This window comes from Chrysoperla carnea, chromosome 4 (genome assembly GCF_905475395.1).
Source record: "Chrysoperla carnea chromosome 4, inChrCarn1.1, whole genome shotgun sequence".
In the NCBI taxonomy this organism is placed as follows: Eukaryota; Metazoa; Arthropoda; class Insecta; order Neuroptera; family Chrysopidae; genus Chrysoperla; species Chrysoperla carnea.
Genome location: NC_058340.1, coordinates 51,363,566 through 51,383,015, shown reverse-complemented (window position 1 = coordinate 51,383,015; position 19,450 = coordinate 51,363,566). Strand labels below are relative to the sequence as shown.

General features: G+C 29.8%; 3 protein-coding genes across 5 annotated transcripts; 2 read left to right on the top strand and 1 right to left on the bottom strand.

The window, feature by feature from the left end:
* Positions 1-136: 136 nt before the first annotated feature.
* Positions 137-3,246, bottom strand: LOC123297475 (DNA replication factor Cdt1). The gene is made up of 2 exons (XM_044879145.1): positions 2,489-3,246; positions 137-1,685 (listed from the first exon to the last, which is right to left on the bottom strand). Exons 1-2 carry the CDS (start codon positions 3,160-3,162, stop codon positions 446-448), a joined length of 1,914 nt encoding a protein of 637 aa, XP_044735080.1. The 5' UTR covers positions 3,163-3,246; the 3' UTR covers positions 137-445.
* A 1,443-nt stretch (positions 3,247-4,689) lies between these two features.
* On the top strand, positions 4,690-7,178 carry LOC123297872 (SRSF protein kinase 3). Its single transcript, XM_044879683.1, has 2 exons — positions 4,690-4,810; positions 4,981-7,178. The coding sequence occupies exon 2, from the start codon at positions 5,198-5,200 to the stop codon at positions 7,061-7,063; it is 1,866 nt and encodes a 621-aa protein (XP_044735618.1). The 5' UTR covers positions 4,690-4,810; positions 4,981-5,197; the 3' UTR covers positions 7,064-7,178.
* Positions 7,179-13,415: 6,237 nt separating this feature from the next.
* LOC123297767 (D-aspartate oxidase) lies at positions 13,416-17,647 on the top strand. Of its 3 annotated transcripts, none has more exons than XM_044879539.1 (5): positions 13,416-13,433; positions 15,193-15,403; positions 15,465-15,588; positions 15,882-16,187; positions 16,913-17,647. In XM_044879539.1, the coding sequence occupies exons 2-5, from the start codon at positions 15,216-15,218 to the stop codon at positions 17,300-17,302; spliced, it is 1,008 nt and encodes a 335-aa protein (XP_044735474.1). In that variant the 5' UTR covers positions 13,416-13,433; positions 15,193-15,215; the 3' UTR covers positions 17,303-17,647. The 3 variants fall into 3 exon arrangements, with proteins under 3 accessions (XP_044735474.1, XP_044735473.1, XP_044735476.1); XM_044879538.1 differs by lacking the exon at positions 13,416-13,433 and adding an exon at positions 13,584-13,691; XM_044879541.1 differs by lacking the exon at positions 13,416-13,433 and adding an exon at positions 15,011-15,137 and having other exon boundaries at positions 15,205-15,403.
* Positions 17,648-19,450: the final 1,803 nt, after the last annotated feature.

Sequence of the window (19,450 nt, the reverse complement as noted above, 5' to 3'; positions counted from 1 at the left end):
GTTACAATTGAATTTCAAGCACTGCGATTATACCCTTTATTCAATCGATTTGAAATTTGGATATGTTATAGATATTCATATTCTATCTGCCTTTTATTTTTAGAAAATCTTTTTAATTTTTCCAATTTTATTGTTCCCATCCAGGTATAGTGGAATAAGAAAAAGTACTTGAGTGTAAACAATGAAAATTGGGAAAATTGCTTGGAATTTAATTGTGACTTTAACCATCCTAATCAGGAAAACCGCTTTTCGTATTTATGATGATTCTTAAAAAAGTTATAAAGAATGATTTCACCCCAATCAAAAATGTGTAACAGCCTTAAAATAAAATTTTAAAAAAACACAAACTTCATAATTTCTGTTTTTTTGTCGTGCGAATTAAAAATTAAATAATTAAAATATAGTTTAAAAATTGAAAACCTTAAATATAAAAATAAAATCGTCATCAGTCGCCCGCTTTATCTTTTGCTACTTTTTCCAGTTTATATAATACTTTTGTCATATCGGTATCCTTCGATAACTTAATAAAAACAGCCTTTCTTATTTCATGAAACACAATCCAACCAGGTAACAATTCACATAACAATTTCAACAAACCTTCTATTTCTGATGGAGTGAAGCTTGTCTTAAAACTGTTATTTAATTTATTAATAACACTTTCAATAGGCAACACCGATTTTTTCTCAGCAATAAAAATATTTCGAGTATATTTTGCAAGATCTGGCAATTGTGCATATTTACTAGCCTCTTTATCTTTGGCAGGTGTTCGTGTCATTGCTTCCAGAGCTTTTGCAGCTTGACGTGCACGTATTTTTTCTACTAAACTTTTAGGAACACCTTTTAATATACTATCAGTTTTGGTCTCTTCATTTTCTGTTTTGATTTCAGTCGATTTTTCTTTTTGATCTTGCATATCACTAAGTTTTTGTAAAGCTTTTTCCATCCTAGAATTACAACTAAATAAATTACGTGCTTTGGATAAAACATCTTTGGCTGATGAAACAGTCTCTACATTTGGTGCTTGAGGTAATGGAGTACGTTCAATTTCAGGTATTTTTTCAATATCGAATTCCGGATGCCAACGAACTATCTTATCTCTGGGTATTTCCATCGGTTTTTCTAATGATGATAAAAATTCTTGATGATAATCTTTTACTTTTTCAATAAGTAAGTTGAATAATTTTCTTCGGCGTTCAAGTAAAACTGATGAATTCATTCGATTTTGTCCGTTCGCTTCAATTATAGGAACAATAACTAATTGATATTTATCTTGTTTGGAAGTTGAACCGAAATTACGAATTTTTTCTTGACTGAATGTAAACGATTCTGGATAAACATTTTTTATTTGTTCAAGATGAATTTCATTGAAATTCTTTCGAAGCAATTCTTGTACAGCAGGTTTTATTTTTCTGAATGTTATTACTTCGCCACGATTTAAAAACATTGCACAAACAGAATCTAAACAGCGGAAAATTTCAGCTAAACATCTATATTTGAATGGTAAAGTGAGTGTAGATTTTCCAGGAGATGCTAAATGTGCATATCGTTGATACGCAGCCAATTTGCTGGGGCTTGATTGTTTGGTTGGTGATGTCAAACCCAATATAGATTTTGTTGGAGACGCTGTAACGGATTTTGAAGGGCTCAAATATTGTTTCTGCGGTGTACTGGGAAGTTTCCTAGGGCTGAAAAAAGAAATTACGATTATAAATTTTTTTTTTTTAAATTCCTTAATATTAAATTTTTGGGTTTGGTTAGGTTGGGTTTGAGTGCCTGTCGTGGGGTGGGACACACTTAGACCATAGGGTCCGTTGTGATACCGTAAATGGGTTGGCCCATCCCCGGCCACTACTCCATGAACGATTTGGAGCTGTTTAAAAACAGCAGGAGGGCTTTGACGTCGACTGACTTTAGGTCGGAGAGGTCGTCAAAGAGAGGCTGGCTCAAGTAAGTCCATCTCCTCATGACAAGAGCTGGGCAGTGACAGAGAAGATGGGACATTGTCTCCTCCTCGTCACTACTGTGGCAGCTCCTGCAGTATTCGTGATACATTGCCAGGCCTAAGCGTTCAGCGTGCTTGCCGTCCAGCCAGTGTCCTGTCATAGCCGCAACAACTTTGCGAACAGAGGCCCTTGGAAGTGATATGAGAACTTCGGAACGCCTGCGATTGTACTCAGACCATATCTGTCTTGTACTACCACAAGTACGTTCTTCCCTCCAATTTTTTGGTTAGAAATTAATGATTATTTTCACTTGTACCTACTTGTTTATACTCAAGAACAAAATCGAACTCAATTTTTAGATCGCTAAAGATAAAAAAATTTTTTAAAAAACGGCAGAAAAATGTCAACAATAGAATTGTGGCCTCAAAAATATATAATTTAGCAAAAAACTATGAAAATACTATATTTAAAAAATCAGTTTTCTCCAAACGCAAGCCTTTGACAAGCAGACTAAATGAATCTTCAAAACAGACAAAAAAATTTACCTTGCAGGTATTTGCAGGTCGATTTGATCGAAACTTTTTAATGTTGCACGTCCCGATTCTAATTTAGAAGTTTTATTTTGAATTTCTTCTAATTTTGCTGCTGATTTATTAATTTTGGCAAGAGAAGCTTTTAACTCTGCTAATCTTGAGCTACGAGTTAATTTCGATTTAATTTCAGTCAAAGATAAATTATCTGTATTTGAATTAATTTGTTCAAGTGTTGATTGCTTTTTGGTTGGCGTCGAAGGGTATTGTCCCGTTGGTACATTTTCTAAAGGATCGGTTTCTTCTTTGATTTCAGTTTTGGATAACTCTTTTTTATTTTCCATTTTTTGAAATAATTTTGTAATATCATGCTGTTTTGTATCCGTGGATGTTTTTCTTGAACGTGTCACTGCTGGAGTACTTTTTTTGAAAACTTTTGGTGATACCATTGTTTCTGCTGTATCAAATTTTAGTCTTGTTGTTACTTTGCTTCGTTTTAATGCAAAATCAGGTTCAGAAATTGTTTGAAATGTTATCTTCAAATTTGTATCGTTATTATTGAAGTTTTTTAGTGTATCACTTGAAGTTTCATTTTCATTTAAAAGTAAAACTTTAGAATTGCGTCCTATTTGCTCAACTGCTGCACGTTTGCGCGTGTTGAAAAATGCTGCGACCGATGGTTGAGCCATTTTTGAAGTGTTAAAATTAATATTTTTTAATAGATATGTAAAATTTTACATAACTTTATTACTAAACTTAGTTGTTGACATGTACTAATCACATATTTCCCTCCAAAACTAAACATACGTTTGAGCTACGAAAATCCAACACATATGTTTTTTACTGCTACGATTCAATACTACCAACCACAAAAGTTAAATTTTACTAGCTACAAATATGATTCGTGATTGATTGTATTGAAAATTATCATTTACGTCCTCTGTCCAATGTGTTCTGTCTAACTAAAAACATACTAACAAACTAATAAGAAAGACTGCTATAAATGCCAAATAAAAAAAACTTGAAAAGCTAGAAAGTATGTAGCAATGATCTATAAGATATAATAAAATAAGTGCGCAGAGGGAGGAGAGGAAACAGTTCTTAGCGTGACGTGACGTGATAAACATGACGCCTTATCTATGCATATATCAATAATTCTCTTATCTCGTGTATAAGAGAATAATTAAAGTTGGTATAGGTTGATGTAATTAAAGCCGTAATGGAATTCATTTAAAGTGATGTTTACTGTGGTAATTGAGTTTACGACAGCAACAACGTAATAACTATTCCGTCTAAACTAAACACAATTCCGAATTTTTTCGAAAGCTGGTAAGCGAATTCCACTGCAGAAGCGTTTAGAAGTTTGTGAGTATTTTATGCTCTTATTTGTATTTTGAATATAAAAATCCATAGATAAAATGAAAGTTAGCCGGTCGACAAATTTGTTACCTGCCAGAACGCTCACTTTAAATTTATCCCCAGAAGGGTGTGCTTGGATAGTTTAATTTTTCAACAGGTTTCATCTAATTTTAAAATTTATAACGGGAGTTAAATTAACAGAATGCGTGACCGCGTTTTCATAAAGTGCATTTTATACCTAATCGAACCCACGGTATTATGATGCAAGTAAAAATACATTATTCAACATCGCGATTTTCTTGAACAATATATAACGTAGAACATGCAACAGTCTATTATCTATTCGACAATTTTTAAATAAAAAATAAATTAATAGCTAGTTTGATTTCATGTTGCCTTTGTTTAAAATACTCGTTCAGAATTTTCTCAATTTATACTTTTGTCCAAATTTTATAAAAATTATAAATACTTAATAGACAATTTTTAAATACTATAGTTTCTTTTTGGAACGAATTATTTATAAAAAGAAATCGGCTTGTGAATTTATTATTATGACTTGTAATTCCATCTATGTAGTAAAATAATAATTAAAACGGAACGCAATACAATAAAAAAATGTTTTAAATGAATTCGATTAATTAAAATAATTAGAATAAAAACATCAGAGTATGCTTTTTATAAATTCTATTGTTCCATCGCACCGTTTATTGTGATTTACAGTTATTTAAATAATATTATATTGATGAGATTTTTCTTTTAATAATGTTTTTATTGTGTAAATTGTTATAAAGATTGACGTAGCTGTGTGTTGCCAACTTTTAAAATTAAAGTGTTTATAAAAAAAAAATAAAATTGAAAAAAGCATAATAATTTTAATAATAAAATATATATAAAATTAAGGACTATCAATAATCGAGTTGATTTTAAAAAATAGGTCAGTGTCCTACTCCTAGAGTCAGTAATCGTTTGTAGTTGTGTGTTCGTATAGAACTTTTCATCATGTCATATGCGCAAGTGCAGAGTTTATTTTTTCGTACTGACAGCAATAAGTAGGACTAAGATAGATGATATTTGTTATGCATTTTATCACATTGGTTATAAATCATTTAGTACGAAACAAATGTGAATCGTGATTTTAAAATGAAAAGCCCTATTAATAATGATATTATTGTGAGAGACGTAGCAATAGTTAGTGCGTTGCGCCACAACAGTCGGCATATGAACTGCCTGAATGTCCGACTTGTACCCCGCAAATGAGTGCTATTTGTTCCGAAGGCAGCCGCCATACTCAAACAAAAGTGATCGTAATGAAAAGATAGATTTTATACGTAACAAAACTTTTGTTAGTAATAAATTAACATTCTAATGAGTTCCAAATCAGATGTGAATAGAAGAGTACTCGCTATACAAGCGAAAAAGAAACGTCATAAGCCAAATAAAAAAAAGGGTAAAACGGAGGAACACGGTGGCGGTGGAGGTGGTCAGAGTACGGGAAATGGGAATCGAAACACAAATAATAGACTGGAACCGTGTCATAGTTCTAGCAACGAGACAGTGGAAGATAATGAAGATGAACCGTATACAAGTGAAGAGGAAGAACAAGAAGACAGCTCCGATTATTGTAAAGGTGGTTATCATCCTGTCAAAATTGGTGACATATTCCAATCCCGTTATTTTGTGACCCGTAAACTTGGTTGGGGTCATTTTTCAACTGTTTGGTTATGTTGGGATGTGATTGATCGACGATTTGTTGCACTCAAGGTCGTTAAATCGGCACCACATTTCACAGAAACAGCACAAGATGAAATAAAAATATTAAAAGCGGTACGTGACAGCGATCCAGCAGATCCAAAACGGCATAAAACTGTTCAAATGTTAAATGATTTTAAAATATGTGGTGTGAATGGTACACATATATGTATGGTGTTCGAAGTATTGGGACATCATTTATTAAAACTTATTTTGAAATCAAATTACCGAGGTATACCTCGAAATAATGTTCGTACCATTATTCGACAAGTATTGGAAGGTTTAGATTATCTTCATACAAAGTGTAAAGTCATTCATACGGATATTAAACCAGAAAATGTATTAATTTGTGTTGATGAAGTTTATATACGGAAACAAGCGACTGAAGCGATGGAATTATATAGTATGGGGCTACGTTTGCCAACATCATTAGTTAGTACTGCATCCAAAGAATTTCAAGAACAAAATCCAAACTCGAAAATGAGTAAAAACAAAAAGAAGAAATTAAAAAAGAAAGCAAAACGTCAATCTGAATTGTTAAAAAAGCAAATGGAACAAATTGTAGAATTAGAAGAACAGCAGCAGCAGCAAGCGCAACAATTGCAACAGCAACACATACAACAACAGCAACAACAACAGATATCTACGTCTACCACTGTAGATAATGCACCAGAACAAAATGAAAGCAATACCAATAATGCATCACCAGATGCTGCTGGCGATGATGGCCAAACAAGTAATGTAATGTTATCGTCAACTGAAGAAAATAATGTGCAACATGTGAATGGTTGTGAAAATGTTGACGTTGATGAAAGTGGTGAAGGACAACATCCAAATTCACCACCTCCCGTGCATACAAATACAAATAATGTAACAAAAGCAGGTGGTGAACCACCCATAAACACGACAAATGCGATTCCAATGGTTGAAGAAGAAATGCAATGTAGTAAAGTCCCTGACCCCGCTCTAGAAGAGTGTGATGTCGAGGTGAAAATTGCTGATTTAGGTAATGCTTGTTGGGTTGACAAACATTTCACTGAAGATATCCAAACACGTCAATATCGTTCATTAGAAGTGATCATTGGTGCTGGTTACAATACATCAGCTGACATATGGAGTACGGCTTGTATGGCATTTGAATTAGCAACTGGTGACTATTTATTTGAACCACATTCTGGTGAAGGCTACAATCGTGATGAAGATCATTTAGCACATATTATTGAATTATTAGGTGAAATACCACGCCGTATCTGGTCACAGGGTAAATATAGTTGGTTGGTATTTAATAAAAAAGGTGAATTACGTAATATAACTGGATTAAAACCATGGGGTTTAGTCGATGTGTTACGTGAGAAATATGAATGGAGTCAAAAAGATGCTGAAGAATTTGCTGATTTTTTGAAACCAATGTTAGATTATGATCCAAATAGACGGGCCACTGCGGCCGAATGCTTAAAGCATCCCTGGCTGAATTCTCAATAGTGTATTTGTAACTTGTACCTAATTATTTTCGTTTAATGTCTGCTATTATGATTAACAGCTTATATAAGTTTTTTTGTTTTTATTTATATAATTCCTGATTTGCTGAGTGTTTTTTTCTTTTTTAAATTTTTTTTTTATGTTACTTGATAATTTTCTTAAAATGATGTTTAAATACTTGTTTGACCGAAAAAATTATCTAGTAACTACTCGAAAAGGAATAATTATACAAGTTCATTTGCGCAGTCATTATACTACATTTCTCTCTAATATTGTCGGGTTTTTACAGGGCCTTTATTTAAATACAAAAACTGATTATCATCTTGTACAGTTCAAACAAGTTTTTATAAACTTATATAAATTGTGATGTATGTTTTTAAATGAATAGACAATATTATTATTATTATTACTATTATTATTCTAATTCAGCGTTTACACGAGTTCGATAATCGATTTAGAACGCAGTAATAGGAACTAAATGAGTGTGCTAACATATTGCGGTTAATTTCGTTTGATAACAAAGAAAAATGGATGATAAAAGATTGAAAATTGTTCAAGAAATATGATAAAATTGTCATTTTAATTATGGTTAACCTCACAACTGTTTCCTCTATGAAAATTCTAAACATGACGTTATATTTTAATGGTTCGAAAATTTTTTCATTGTACCACAAGTTACAAGTTGCCGAACATCCGTTTTATTTTTTAATTCTAAGGGAAAGATAATCGAATAACAAATGCAAGAATCACTTTGCCGAACACTCGGTAAAACGTGTTCGCCCAACTCCCTGGAAAATAAAACTTCCAGTCTGTCGGACGAAAACTTGTTTTGTCAGAAGAAGTTTTACGTTTGTTTAGTTATATTAGAATGACAAAAATTTGATATCGGTCAATTTTCAGCCTTGTAAAAATGTTCACTTATTTTTCAAGAGAAAATAGTTGATAACGTACTAACGCAAAAATATGACCCAGTTTTTATTTGCTTAATTCCTCATGTTTTGATTCACAGCTCTACTTGAAACAATTATTATCGATAATTATTGTTCATGAATTAAATCAGTGACGGGGTGTGGTCGAAAATCTGACTCGTGTAAAAGCTGCATAACTCATTATTATTCTAATTAGGTCGATATTCAACAATCTTCAATTTGATTTGTCCTTTTTTTTTTCTAACATAAAAAGTGTTTTAGATCGATCAACTATGGAAGCTCAAATCATATAAAGAATGCATATCATTGGAAATACTGCTTATCAAAATAATTGAATGGTTAAACGAAGATTTTTAAAATGATTATCAATTTTATACTATTGAATCGTATTTTTTAACATTATTTATAATCGTCGAATAATTCTTTCAAAAGTATTTTAATTAAAGATTTAAAAGTTTAAAAAAAAATTACGGGAATTTTTCAAAATTAGCAAATTGCTAAAACATCGCTTAAACGTCGAGTTTTATATTAGCTTCAGTTAACGACAAATTAATTCCAGTTCTTCAGGCTACAATTCTAGTCTAGGCCTTTGTTTGGCCATTTATACCAAGGATAAATAATACAAAACTAAAACTTGATAAATGACGTAGGTGTTGGTCATTTTACCTTGAATTTATAGTAAATTTTCGTTCACGATAAAAAAAGTCGGAAATTTATCTATATAAAAGGCGGCTATATTTAAAAATTCGCTTTCATAGTACAGTGACTAATTCGTATGCCATTTACCAATTTTGTCTTAGTTTTATATTGTTCGTTATTGATATAAATTCCGAGCGATCAGATTAGTATATTAAGTTAAAATTATCGGATTAAACAATTGTAGACCGCAGACATATTCCGAAGTAAACATCGATGTACTCCTCGAAAATTGACTGTAGCTAGCATTTTATCAATTAAAATAACATTTTTAACCAGATTTTAACTTCTACTTATTAAAATAATTTTGAACGAATATTATAATTCATAGTATAAATTTGTATGAACAGATAAAAAAGGACAAACCAATGTTTGAAATTATATAGCACGTGAGACAACCCAAAAAACCAAATCACAACATGTAGATGGTCGTCTTCGACAATTTAATCAGCAGCAGACATTTTTATTTAAATCCAAAAAAATCTGCCAGGTTTAACATACATCATTTTGTCCATAAAATTGTGCCTAAATATATAAAATTGCACAATAATTTGTACCGTAAAAAATGTACAAATACAAGTACTTAAATTTACGGAAGATCAGTATAGATCATTCGTGACGTCACGTTTGTGTAATAAACAAAAAATTATGTAAATATATTAAAAAAAACACAAATTTTTTTCAAATGTTAAAACTGACAGATTTTTATTTTTTATTTAAATTGAATACAACAAAAAAAATACTTTAGATCATAGTTTTCGCACGAATCATTCAATCTAAATTAAAAAGCGAACCTAAATATAGAACCTTAATAGGGATGGCAAGAGATAGTTGAGACAATTCCAGTTACGTATTTTATTAAAATAATGTTCAATGTCTTAGAAGCAGTTTTATAAATGTGTAAAAAAAAAACAATGGCATAATCACTATACTTGTACTATTTATAAAATTTACAAAAAAAAAAAAATATTTATAATAATCGTCCTTTAGTTCAACTCTTGAGGCATGTTGTTTTTGATAAAATTTTCAAATATTTTAATAGCAATTTAAAATTAGGAAAACAGAAGAAATTGATTTTGTTGTATTAAAAAAATTAAAAGTTATATCAGATGTATCATTTTAATGAATCATCATCGTCTATATTTCTTCGGAGAAGTTTTCCCATCTATGAAGTTGTTGGGTTGAAAGAGAGACTATCCTACTAAAACCAGTTCATGTTTATAACCTTCAGGAGATAGACAGTTCAAATTAGAAAGTTATTCCTTATAATATGGCTATGTTAACATTTTTCGAAAATCTAATAGGTTGGTTGATTAGAAGAAATCTAATTCAAAACTATTTATGTTTTGCATTCGGATTTGTGGAGTAAATAATATCTAAATTTTAAAGCCTTCTTCGAACCGACAACTTCTTTTAGCCATGGTGTAACTTAGCACCCCCGTAATTATAGTTAATTATTCAAAACAATCTGTTTTAAACCGCTTATTTTCGAATATTACTAAGTAGGATCAATTTGAAGAAATTTTTACTAATTTAAATTAATTTTCAGAATTTATATTCTAATTTTATTGAAATATTGTCGATTTCTTTTTAGTTTTTTATCTAGTGTGGCTTAATCGTAATTTTACTTAAATAAGAATTTTTAATTAGGGTTAAACTGACCGTGCGTGAATAGTTCAATTTAAATTCAATGTCATCTTTCTCTGCCGTAATATTGATGATAAATTAAAATAGCACACCTGATATATAATTGTATATAATTTAATAACTTTAATTGTTTCAATTTTAAAATAATGATTTTATGTATTTACCGTATTCATATTAACATTTTATAGCTCACCCCAAAACAAAAGGCCATTGTTTCCAAAATAAAAAATATAAATAACCAAATAATTTTAATGTCCTCTAGAGATTATTAATGAAATTTTTGATTCACAAAATATCTGGAAGTTATCAGACATCTCATGTATCCCAAATATAGAGTGACCTGTTTGTTATAAAAAAAACAAGCAGGGCCAAATGTATAGTTACTATTATAAAATTAGTGATATATGCTCGATATAATAATAATAATTATATACATATTTAGTAAAATATTGCTCCACGTGGCATTCAAATAAAAACATCAATTTATTCAGAGTAAAGAAAATTATTATATTTTGTCCTTAAAAAATTTAGTGAGCTCGGAATATTGGCACCAAAAAATGTTTACATTATTTATATATAAAAAAAAATTGACAAACGTTTGATTTCCCTTTCATTTTCCTTTTAGTAAATTTGCTAAACAATTTTACTTGCAAAATTTAGATAAATTTAATAAATTCCTCTCGTTCATTATTTGATTTGCTAAACGTAGAAGTGTTAATTTTCTTGTAAAATAAAATCAAATCAATTTATTTGCAATAATTAATTTAATATAAAATATTTACGATTAAATCAAATAAAAAAAAATTATAAATACATTTTTTAATTGGTTTAATTTGAAAAAAATAAATATTTATATTGTCTCTTTATGTCGAAGAATGTCTTTTTTGTATAGAGAGCTCGGAAATATTTAGCACTCATGTTTATATTAAGATTAAAAAAATCAAAAAATTTGACAAAAAATTGATTTTTTTTCGTTTTTTAGTTAATTTTACAAAGTAATATGCTAATTTATTTTATTTGCAAGACGTAGAAGCATTGATTTTTTATAATGACGAATCAATAAATTTCATAAAAATAAAATTGTTTTTTTATTTAAAATATCTTATTATTACATTTACAGCATCATCTCGAATTTGTTACTAAAATAAATATAAAAGTATAATAAAAGAACTTCTAAAATACTTTGTGCTTTTCCATCTGAAAATTCGATGATTAGTTTATATCGGATCTTTACGTTTTATGGTCCTATCTACGCCCTCTCGATCAAATAACCTAATTAAGAATTCATTAGATTATGAAACGGAAAAGAGAGCTATAAGGTAATTCATTCTTTTTACCTTTTTCTACATTTTTTAGCGTATACTCCTAGATTTTCTGAAGGGGAAAGAAAAATATTTGCTGAAAATTTCGCAGGGGTCTCAGATTATCCGATTCATTTTTTATTCTTTTCTCTCAAATATAAGAGGCGTTCACACCAGATTTTTTAAAAATTTTCGTGAAAAATCCTCATAAAAATCCTACTTGTTGGAGATATACCAAATAAGAATCTTTAATCAGTTTACAGGGTGTCCAGAAATTAACAATAAACGTAAATTAAGAAGAAATACACCCAAGGAATACGTGTACGAATATATAAGTATGTAAAATTGTTAACGGAATACGTCTCAGGGCATGGAAAAATTTCATACTTAAATAAGTAGGTACCGTTATTTTCAATTGACTATTTTTATTGTCATTTTAATAGACACGCAATAACAATTAAATAAGTGAGGTAAATATGTTTTTTTTTTTTTGTAATTGTAATTCAATATTTTCAATGATATAAAACTGATATATGATACTAAATATTGCGAGTACATATTAAAAAAAAAAATTATTATATAAATTACATTTTCTGTAAAAATTATACAATACTGTAAGTAAATTTCGGTCAGTTATGTTTATTGTATTACAAAAAACTACCACATTTTAATATAGTTTATATATTTATAACATTATAAAGGAAATCTTTCCGTAGGCCGTATGTAAAATATTTCTAATCATTCTTAAAGCCAATTTAACAATGAATACCGTGTGTCGTTAATGAATGCCAAGTCCGTCGTCAGTTTTATGCATGATCTTTGGATGCTACTGTATAAGTATACTGGAGTTGTTTTATCGACGCCAACATTTACAAAAACAAAGAACATTTTTAATGCACACTGTTTAATTTAAGAAGTTCGATCTGTTAATTCTGATTTAAAATAACTTATATTTAGCAAAAATATAAATTCGAACCAATTGGTCAAGGAGGCCAAGTTGGCCTCAATAAAACAACTAAGTATAGTCGAACTTCGAGTTTTTTAGCTTTTAGCATCATTACGATGCATTATAATCATAGAAGTAATAACATAGAACCGTAATGTGGCCATTCCAAACGGTTCATCGTTATAGCGAGAGACCTAAAAAAAGTACGCGTATAGCTGTCTTCCATAGACATATAATAATAATAATAATGGGGTTTAACCTCCGTTTTTATGGCATACGCCTTATCAAAGAGGCCACCCACATCCTTATTTGTCCATGGACATATAAGAATAGACTCAAGAATTGGGCGTGATCAGCCCAGACTCGATAAAAAGAGAACGATGCTCTGACGTAGGTTTTGTTCTTTTTATCTGCGTAATTCAAAATATTAATATTCGCGCTTTGTCAGGCTGAGAGACAAAGAGGGAAGACGGTCTCCTTTTTAGCGGTCAATATTTCAATAATTCACTTTTTGCGTTGCCCATGCTTATAAGCCTCTATGTTGTATAACCGCTTTGATTATAATGAATCTAGCCGAATAGAGCCAAGTATACGCTTCATTTTCGTATTAGCTTTGAAAATGATATGTGATGATTTATTGTCACCCGTTTTATAAAAATTGATTAAATCCGCCATTTCGTTACCAACTATTTTGTATTTTTGAAGTGCAAAATTAAAACACATAAATTTTTTTATTTATACATGTGGTGGAGAATGGAAACCTCTAGAAATCTCGTATAATTCAATACAATTACCAAGATCAAAACTTTGCTAATTTTCAAAGGCGATCTTGAACCTCATAAGGTCATTTTGAGGTTAGCTTTTGTTTTTCTAGTGGAATGTATACCAATTACCAATAAACAAAATAAAGTTTCAACTCTGCATTCGCGTTCCCTTATCTTGTGAGATGATATCCCTCCAAGTCGACTCACCTACTAAGGGCCACTTATGACCCCTTTAAAAATTCTAACCAATAACAAGTCAACTTCAAAATTGTCAAACAAACCAATGACATTTTTGATGTTTAAATGTGATTGGTTTAAAACTTAAAAAAATTAGGCTGAGATAAAATGGTAAACATTTCCGTTTAAAAACTTTTCTTACGACAAAATTGCATTTAAAAAACAATAAAGACGAAATTGAATTTGTTATTACTTTAATATACGATATAAATAGAAGCTTTTAGCGTATCTTCGTATCTTATTAGAATATATAAATTAATGCATATAGGGTGCCTCAAAACTACCGTATTAAATGAGCATAGTAATATTGAGGACGAAACACTAGTAAGAAAGAATTCCTTTTCAATTCAATCCGATATATCCTTTACGAAATACGGCTTCTTTAACTATCATTTTGAAGTAGTTCAATTGAAATTTTTATAATAAACAAAGTTGTAGATAATAATATTTGTTATAATTTATCTTTTAAATATTTTTCTCTAACTATAACAATACTAACAATAACAATATAACAGATAGTTTCAGGATGTCCCATATATCAAACTCGTAAATAATCAAACTAAAAAAGGTAAACCTAATAACAAATCATGTTTTGGCTAAACCTACGCTAGAGACGAAGGCGAAACCAAACAACAACAAAAATGGGCTAGTAAGCCTAGTACCAAACAGTATATGACATCGCAAAGTGAGTACAATCCACTCATTTTGAGATGTACATCTATTTGATACTTGTCTACATTTGATGTTGTTTGGTGTCCGCTTTCGTGTCTTAAGAGACCACCTCCTTTTTTAACAAGCTTTTAAAATTAGCTTGGTAAGCATATCTATGTAAAGGTATCTTTGAATGTGATTTTCACCCACTTCGAAATATCGGATTCATTTGAAACTTCGCGCACTTATCAAGGACCGATGACAATACATTAATTTAATAAGTTTGTCCGACTATCCTGATCAGGATCTTCAGGATTAACGATTTAGGTAGTAGAACTAAAAAGTAGAAAATAATTTCTTTCAAAAAAATAGAGTGATTATAAGAAAAAATCATTTTATCAAAAAAAGCGTGATAATGACTTTATTCTTACCAATATCTGCCAATAACATATTTACAATAATTGAAATCTAGCAGCCCCCGCTTTTTTACGATAAAATGATTTTTTTCTAAATCACTCTATTTTTTTTGAACTGGAAATTTTTTCTCCCTTTTTGTTCAGCTGGTTACAAATGCGTGTTCTTTTAGTTTTTTTAAAATATTATTTATTCATAAATTATCTGATTATGAAGTATATTATCTCTCAAAATAAATAGTTAAGCACTCAATACATATTAAATTTAGAAAATTGTCTTAGCCAATAGTATACAATAAACTAGGTATATATTATCTTTATAATTTATGATAAAGCTGGAAAACTTTACTCTCTATACAGATAATACTAATTATGGCACACTAGAATTGTTATTTTTGTTTTGCTTATAACTGATAATATGCGATAATTATACACTTTAAATAAAAATATAAGATTTTTGAATAAAATCCTTCAATTTAACAAAATAATTTAAGTAAATTAAGATATTAATTTTACATAATCATCCTTAAAACAATTTTAATTTTAAGAATATTTAATAGAATAAAGCATAATGAGTTTTGGAGTACTTGGAGCAGGAGTTGTTGGTATAACAACTGGTTTAGAGCTACAAAAACAATTCCCTGGAGCAAAGGTAACAATATTAGCTGATAAATTTGATAAAGATACAACTAGCGATGGCGCTGCAGGACTATTTCGGCCGAGTACGAGTTTTACAGGACCTAATGAATTCGTAACACGGTATTTTTAATATATTAAATACTTTGAACTTTCTCTAAAATGTAAAATTTGTTTGTTAAAGAAAATGGATCAAAGATGCATATGATCACTGGGACGCAATCAGGTGTACATCGGATGCACCTTTGGCTGGAATTGCACAAATTTCTGGATATATATTTTCTAGTGAACATCCACATGTTGTTCAGGTAATTCAATCGCTGATTAAGAAAATTTTATATAGGGCTTTTGTTAGTTTTTTTATGAAGATAAACTTTCTAAATTAAAGTGTTATTCTATCTCTTACCGTTTAGCATCTAAATTGGCTATTGGCTAGGTCCAATCTAATGTCAGAACATGATGCCCCCATCAAACTCTGCAACTTTTGTTTAAGTTATTTTATTATTGGTTAACGAGATATTTAGGTGTATAGATTAGGATGGCCCACCTTGAGTCTATATATTTAAACAAAAGTATAATTTTACATTAAAAGTTTGTTTAGAATTCTAGAATTGATAAACTCGTACCAATATATAAACGTGCTACTGAAAAGGAATTAACACTTTGTCCTGGAAATTGGAAATATGGTACTTTCTTTACTACATTAATGATCGAATGTGGATTATATTTACCGTGGGCGTACCAACAATTCCAAAATAATGGTGGAAAAATAATGAAACGCAAAGTAAACAGTTTCCAAGAATTAACATCAGAAAATTTTGATGTTGTAGTTAATTGCACAGGATTAGGTGCCCGTTATTTATGTAACGATACACAACTTGTACCTTTACGAGGTCAAGTACAAAAGGTAAATTTTCAATCAATTAAAACAGGATGCCGCAAAATGAACGATATGGTTTGAATTCTTTGAGGCTTTTGTATTAAGGCGAAAATTATAAGATATTTTTTCAGTCAGTGTTTCAAATTGCAAGTGTTATGGCCTCGATTGCATTGTTATATATTTGAATGGTTTTTGGTTTATTAAACGTCTTTCTTTCAAATATCCCGAAACGAAACAGTTAGAGATGGTAAAAAGCAATAAAAGGGCCTAATTGAAATAACTTCAACCTGAAATAGTAGATTTGCGAAAAATATTCCACTGTAATCATGTTTCAAATTTGTAATCATGCGGTTATTGGATATGACGGTTTTTTTTGTAGTTCGATCGTGTATATGTGTATATATTCATGGATTTCATGCGCTTAACGAAATCTTTTCACTCGAAAAACTGTGGTCCACTATGATAGCCTACATAACTCATAACTTCTTTTCCCTCGGTTTTAAAGTCTTTGGTATAACATGCCTCTACCTTTGGTATAACAATTTTTGATGTTATGGTCTTGTTCCCAATACGTTTTCCATTAGCCTATGGCCTATGGCTACTTCTGAATGGCTTATTGTTTTTCTTTACCGGCCTATTACTGCAATTAAATTTAAAAAATATAAATATAAGTTATAAGAAATTCAAACCATAACCATCATTTTGCGCCACTCTGTATTATATTAATTAAAAACCAATGTTTTTGCACACAGGTACACGCACCTTGGATAAAAACATTTTTCTTTGGTGATTATGATACATACATTATACCAGGATTTAAAGCAGTTACATTAGGCGGTTGTAGACAATTAGATAGTTATAATTTGAATGTATGTCCCTATGATTCAGCTTCAATCCGTTCAAGATGTGAATCATTATTACCTAGTTTGAAATCAGCAAAAACTATTCGTGAATGGGTTGGACTCAGACCACATAGAGCTGTGGTACGCGTGGAAAAAGAAAAACTGATTTACAATGAAAAAGCTTTGAAAGTAGTACATAATTATGGCCATGGTGGCTTTGGTGTAACTACAGCTCCTGGAACCTCGATATATGCTGTACAATTAGTAAGAGAAACGCTGAGTGGAAATAGTAAACTGTAGACAGGTTTCTTATTTAATGAGGGTCAGATTTGGAAGAAATGTACAAACAACCATCATCCATGTTATAGTCTAGGTGGTTAGATCACTGGTTCACAAATCTTGAATTCGATTCACCCAGATATCTTTCTTCATTATTTACGACTTTCCTGTAAATTAAAATTTAAAATGAAACGTCAAAAATGTTTTCTCAAAATATAATGAAGAAAACCTTTATTATAGTTCACTAAAAGCAAAGTTTGATCTTATATTTAACGAGACAGGCAAATTTTTTAAATATTACGTAGAGAGGTTGGTTATCACACGCTTAATTATTTTATCAGTTTAAAATTTTGAAAATACGTCCAATTTTAATGACAATACAATATTACGGTACTATCTATAAAAAAAACGCTACAAAATAGAATTTAAAATTTGGTGGAGGCTATAAAAATAATGTATTAGTAAATTATATTAATTTTTTATGCCTTGTTATCTGCCAACATGGTAGATGTGAAATTTTTGTCTGGATAATATATAATCTGTATGAATTAAAATTTTATTTTAATAATAACAAGCGTTTCATTTTAGATAGAAATTCTAAGTATAAAGAATTCTGGAATTAGAAACAAAAAATGTAATAAATTTTTAACGTTAAAAATATATTTTTTATTTAGTTAAACATTTCATTATATTACTTTATTTAAGTACAAATTATTTTTTACAATTTTCAAATATATGTTTAAAATAAAGATTTAAGTAAAAAGATATTATTAACCAGTAGTGTCATTTAAATTTACCGAGACAAAGGGTAGTTTTGATTTGATTTTTACTGCCCTAAATTGAATTAGCAGCTATTTTGAAAAAATGACTAATAATCAATAACTATTGTTAAAAATATTAAAGAAGTCACACGTAATTAAATTTATATAACTTTCTTTTTCTCGTAAGCGTTCACGAAGTACTGCCTGACAATTGGTTCATCACTTTTATAATTTCTTCAGTTTTAATGTGTTACAGCGGATCAATGGCGTAGTTCGCTTTGGAGGGGCGCTGTATAAAAGGAGTTCTTTTAAAATAGGATCATAATTAGATAGTAAACGTAAAATTGACATAAAATTTTCAGAATCAGAATCGTGGTCTGTTACGATGTATACAATGCAATACATCTTCCAGAATGTAATTTTACTATTGATTACATTTTTCAATGTATCGATGGTATTTGCTTCTAACCAATTATTATAAAATAGGGATGCATTAATATGTTGCTGTGAGTTTTCATGGGCAAATATGCGTTGCGAAAAATTAGCCCGGAGGCCCCGTATCATTGATACGGGTGGTACGGCGGTAACTACGCCCCTGCAGAGGATAAATTATTGGTGGCAGAAAAAGTTTACAGCATAAAACTTGCAGAGCATTTTCTTCATTATAATATCAAAATGGCAATCTTCTTTATTATTAAAAAAAAATCAAAAATACTCATTCATCTGCAAAGTAAAAAGCACTTCACTACCGGAATATTACGTAACATTTTCTTTTCACAATAATGATTATGAAAAATATCAGTCGTATCTTTTTTATAATATACCGAAGTAATAACATACCATAAATTCGAGAAAAAATATAATATTTTTCATTGACTGTAAAATGTATAATTTTAAATAATTATAAAATATAAAAATTTGATAAATATTAGGGCATAGATAGATTCATTCTTTTCTTTTTTAATTTAGTGCATGTACTTACACCGGAAGAGTACACCAAAGAACCTGATAAGGGTAGAATGAAATAGGTTTAATATTTTAAATCTCTTAATTATTATAAATAACTAAATAACAATATCAGTTAACCGCTAGTTATCAATTAACCGTTCATATGAGCAGCTACCAACTCTTCTGCCGATTACAAAGGATAGCCCCCATAAAAAAAACTCATATAAAAAACTCGATAGTGTGTGATGGCCCAATAGAATTTGAATATAGTTATTTAGATATAATTAACCAAAACTATTTATAATAAAATAATTATTATTAGCTAACTTTATTAAATGCTTCTCACGCCTATCGAAATTGAATTTTATCAAGATGAATTTTTTGTAGATTGCCACCTTTTTAACAAGCCTGTATATACATTTTAATATTTTTTGGTGAAGTACAAACTAAAGGGAATATC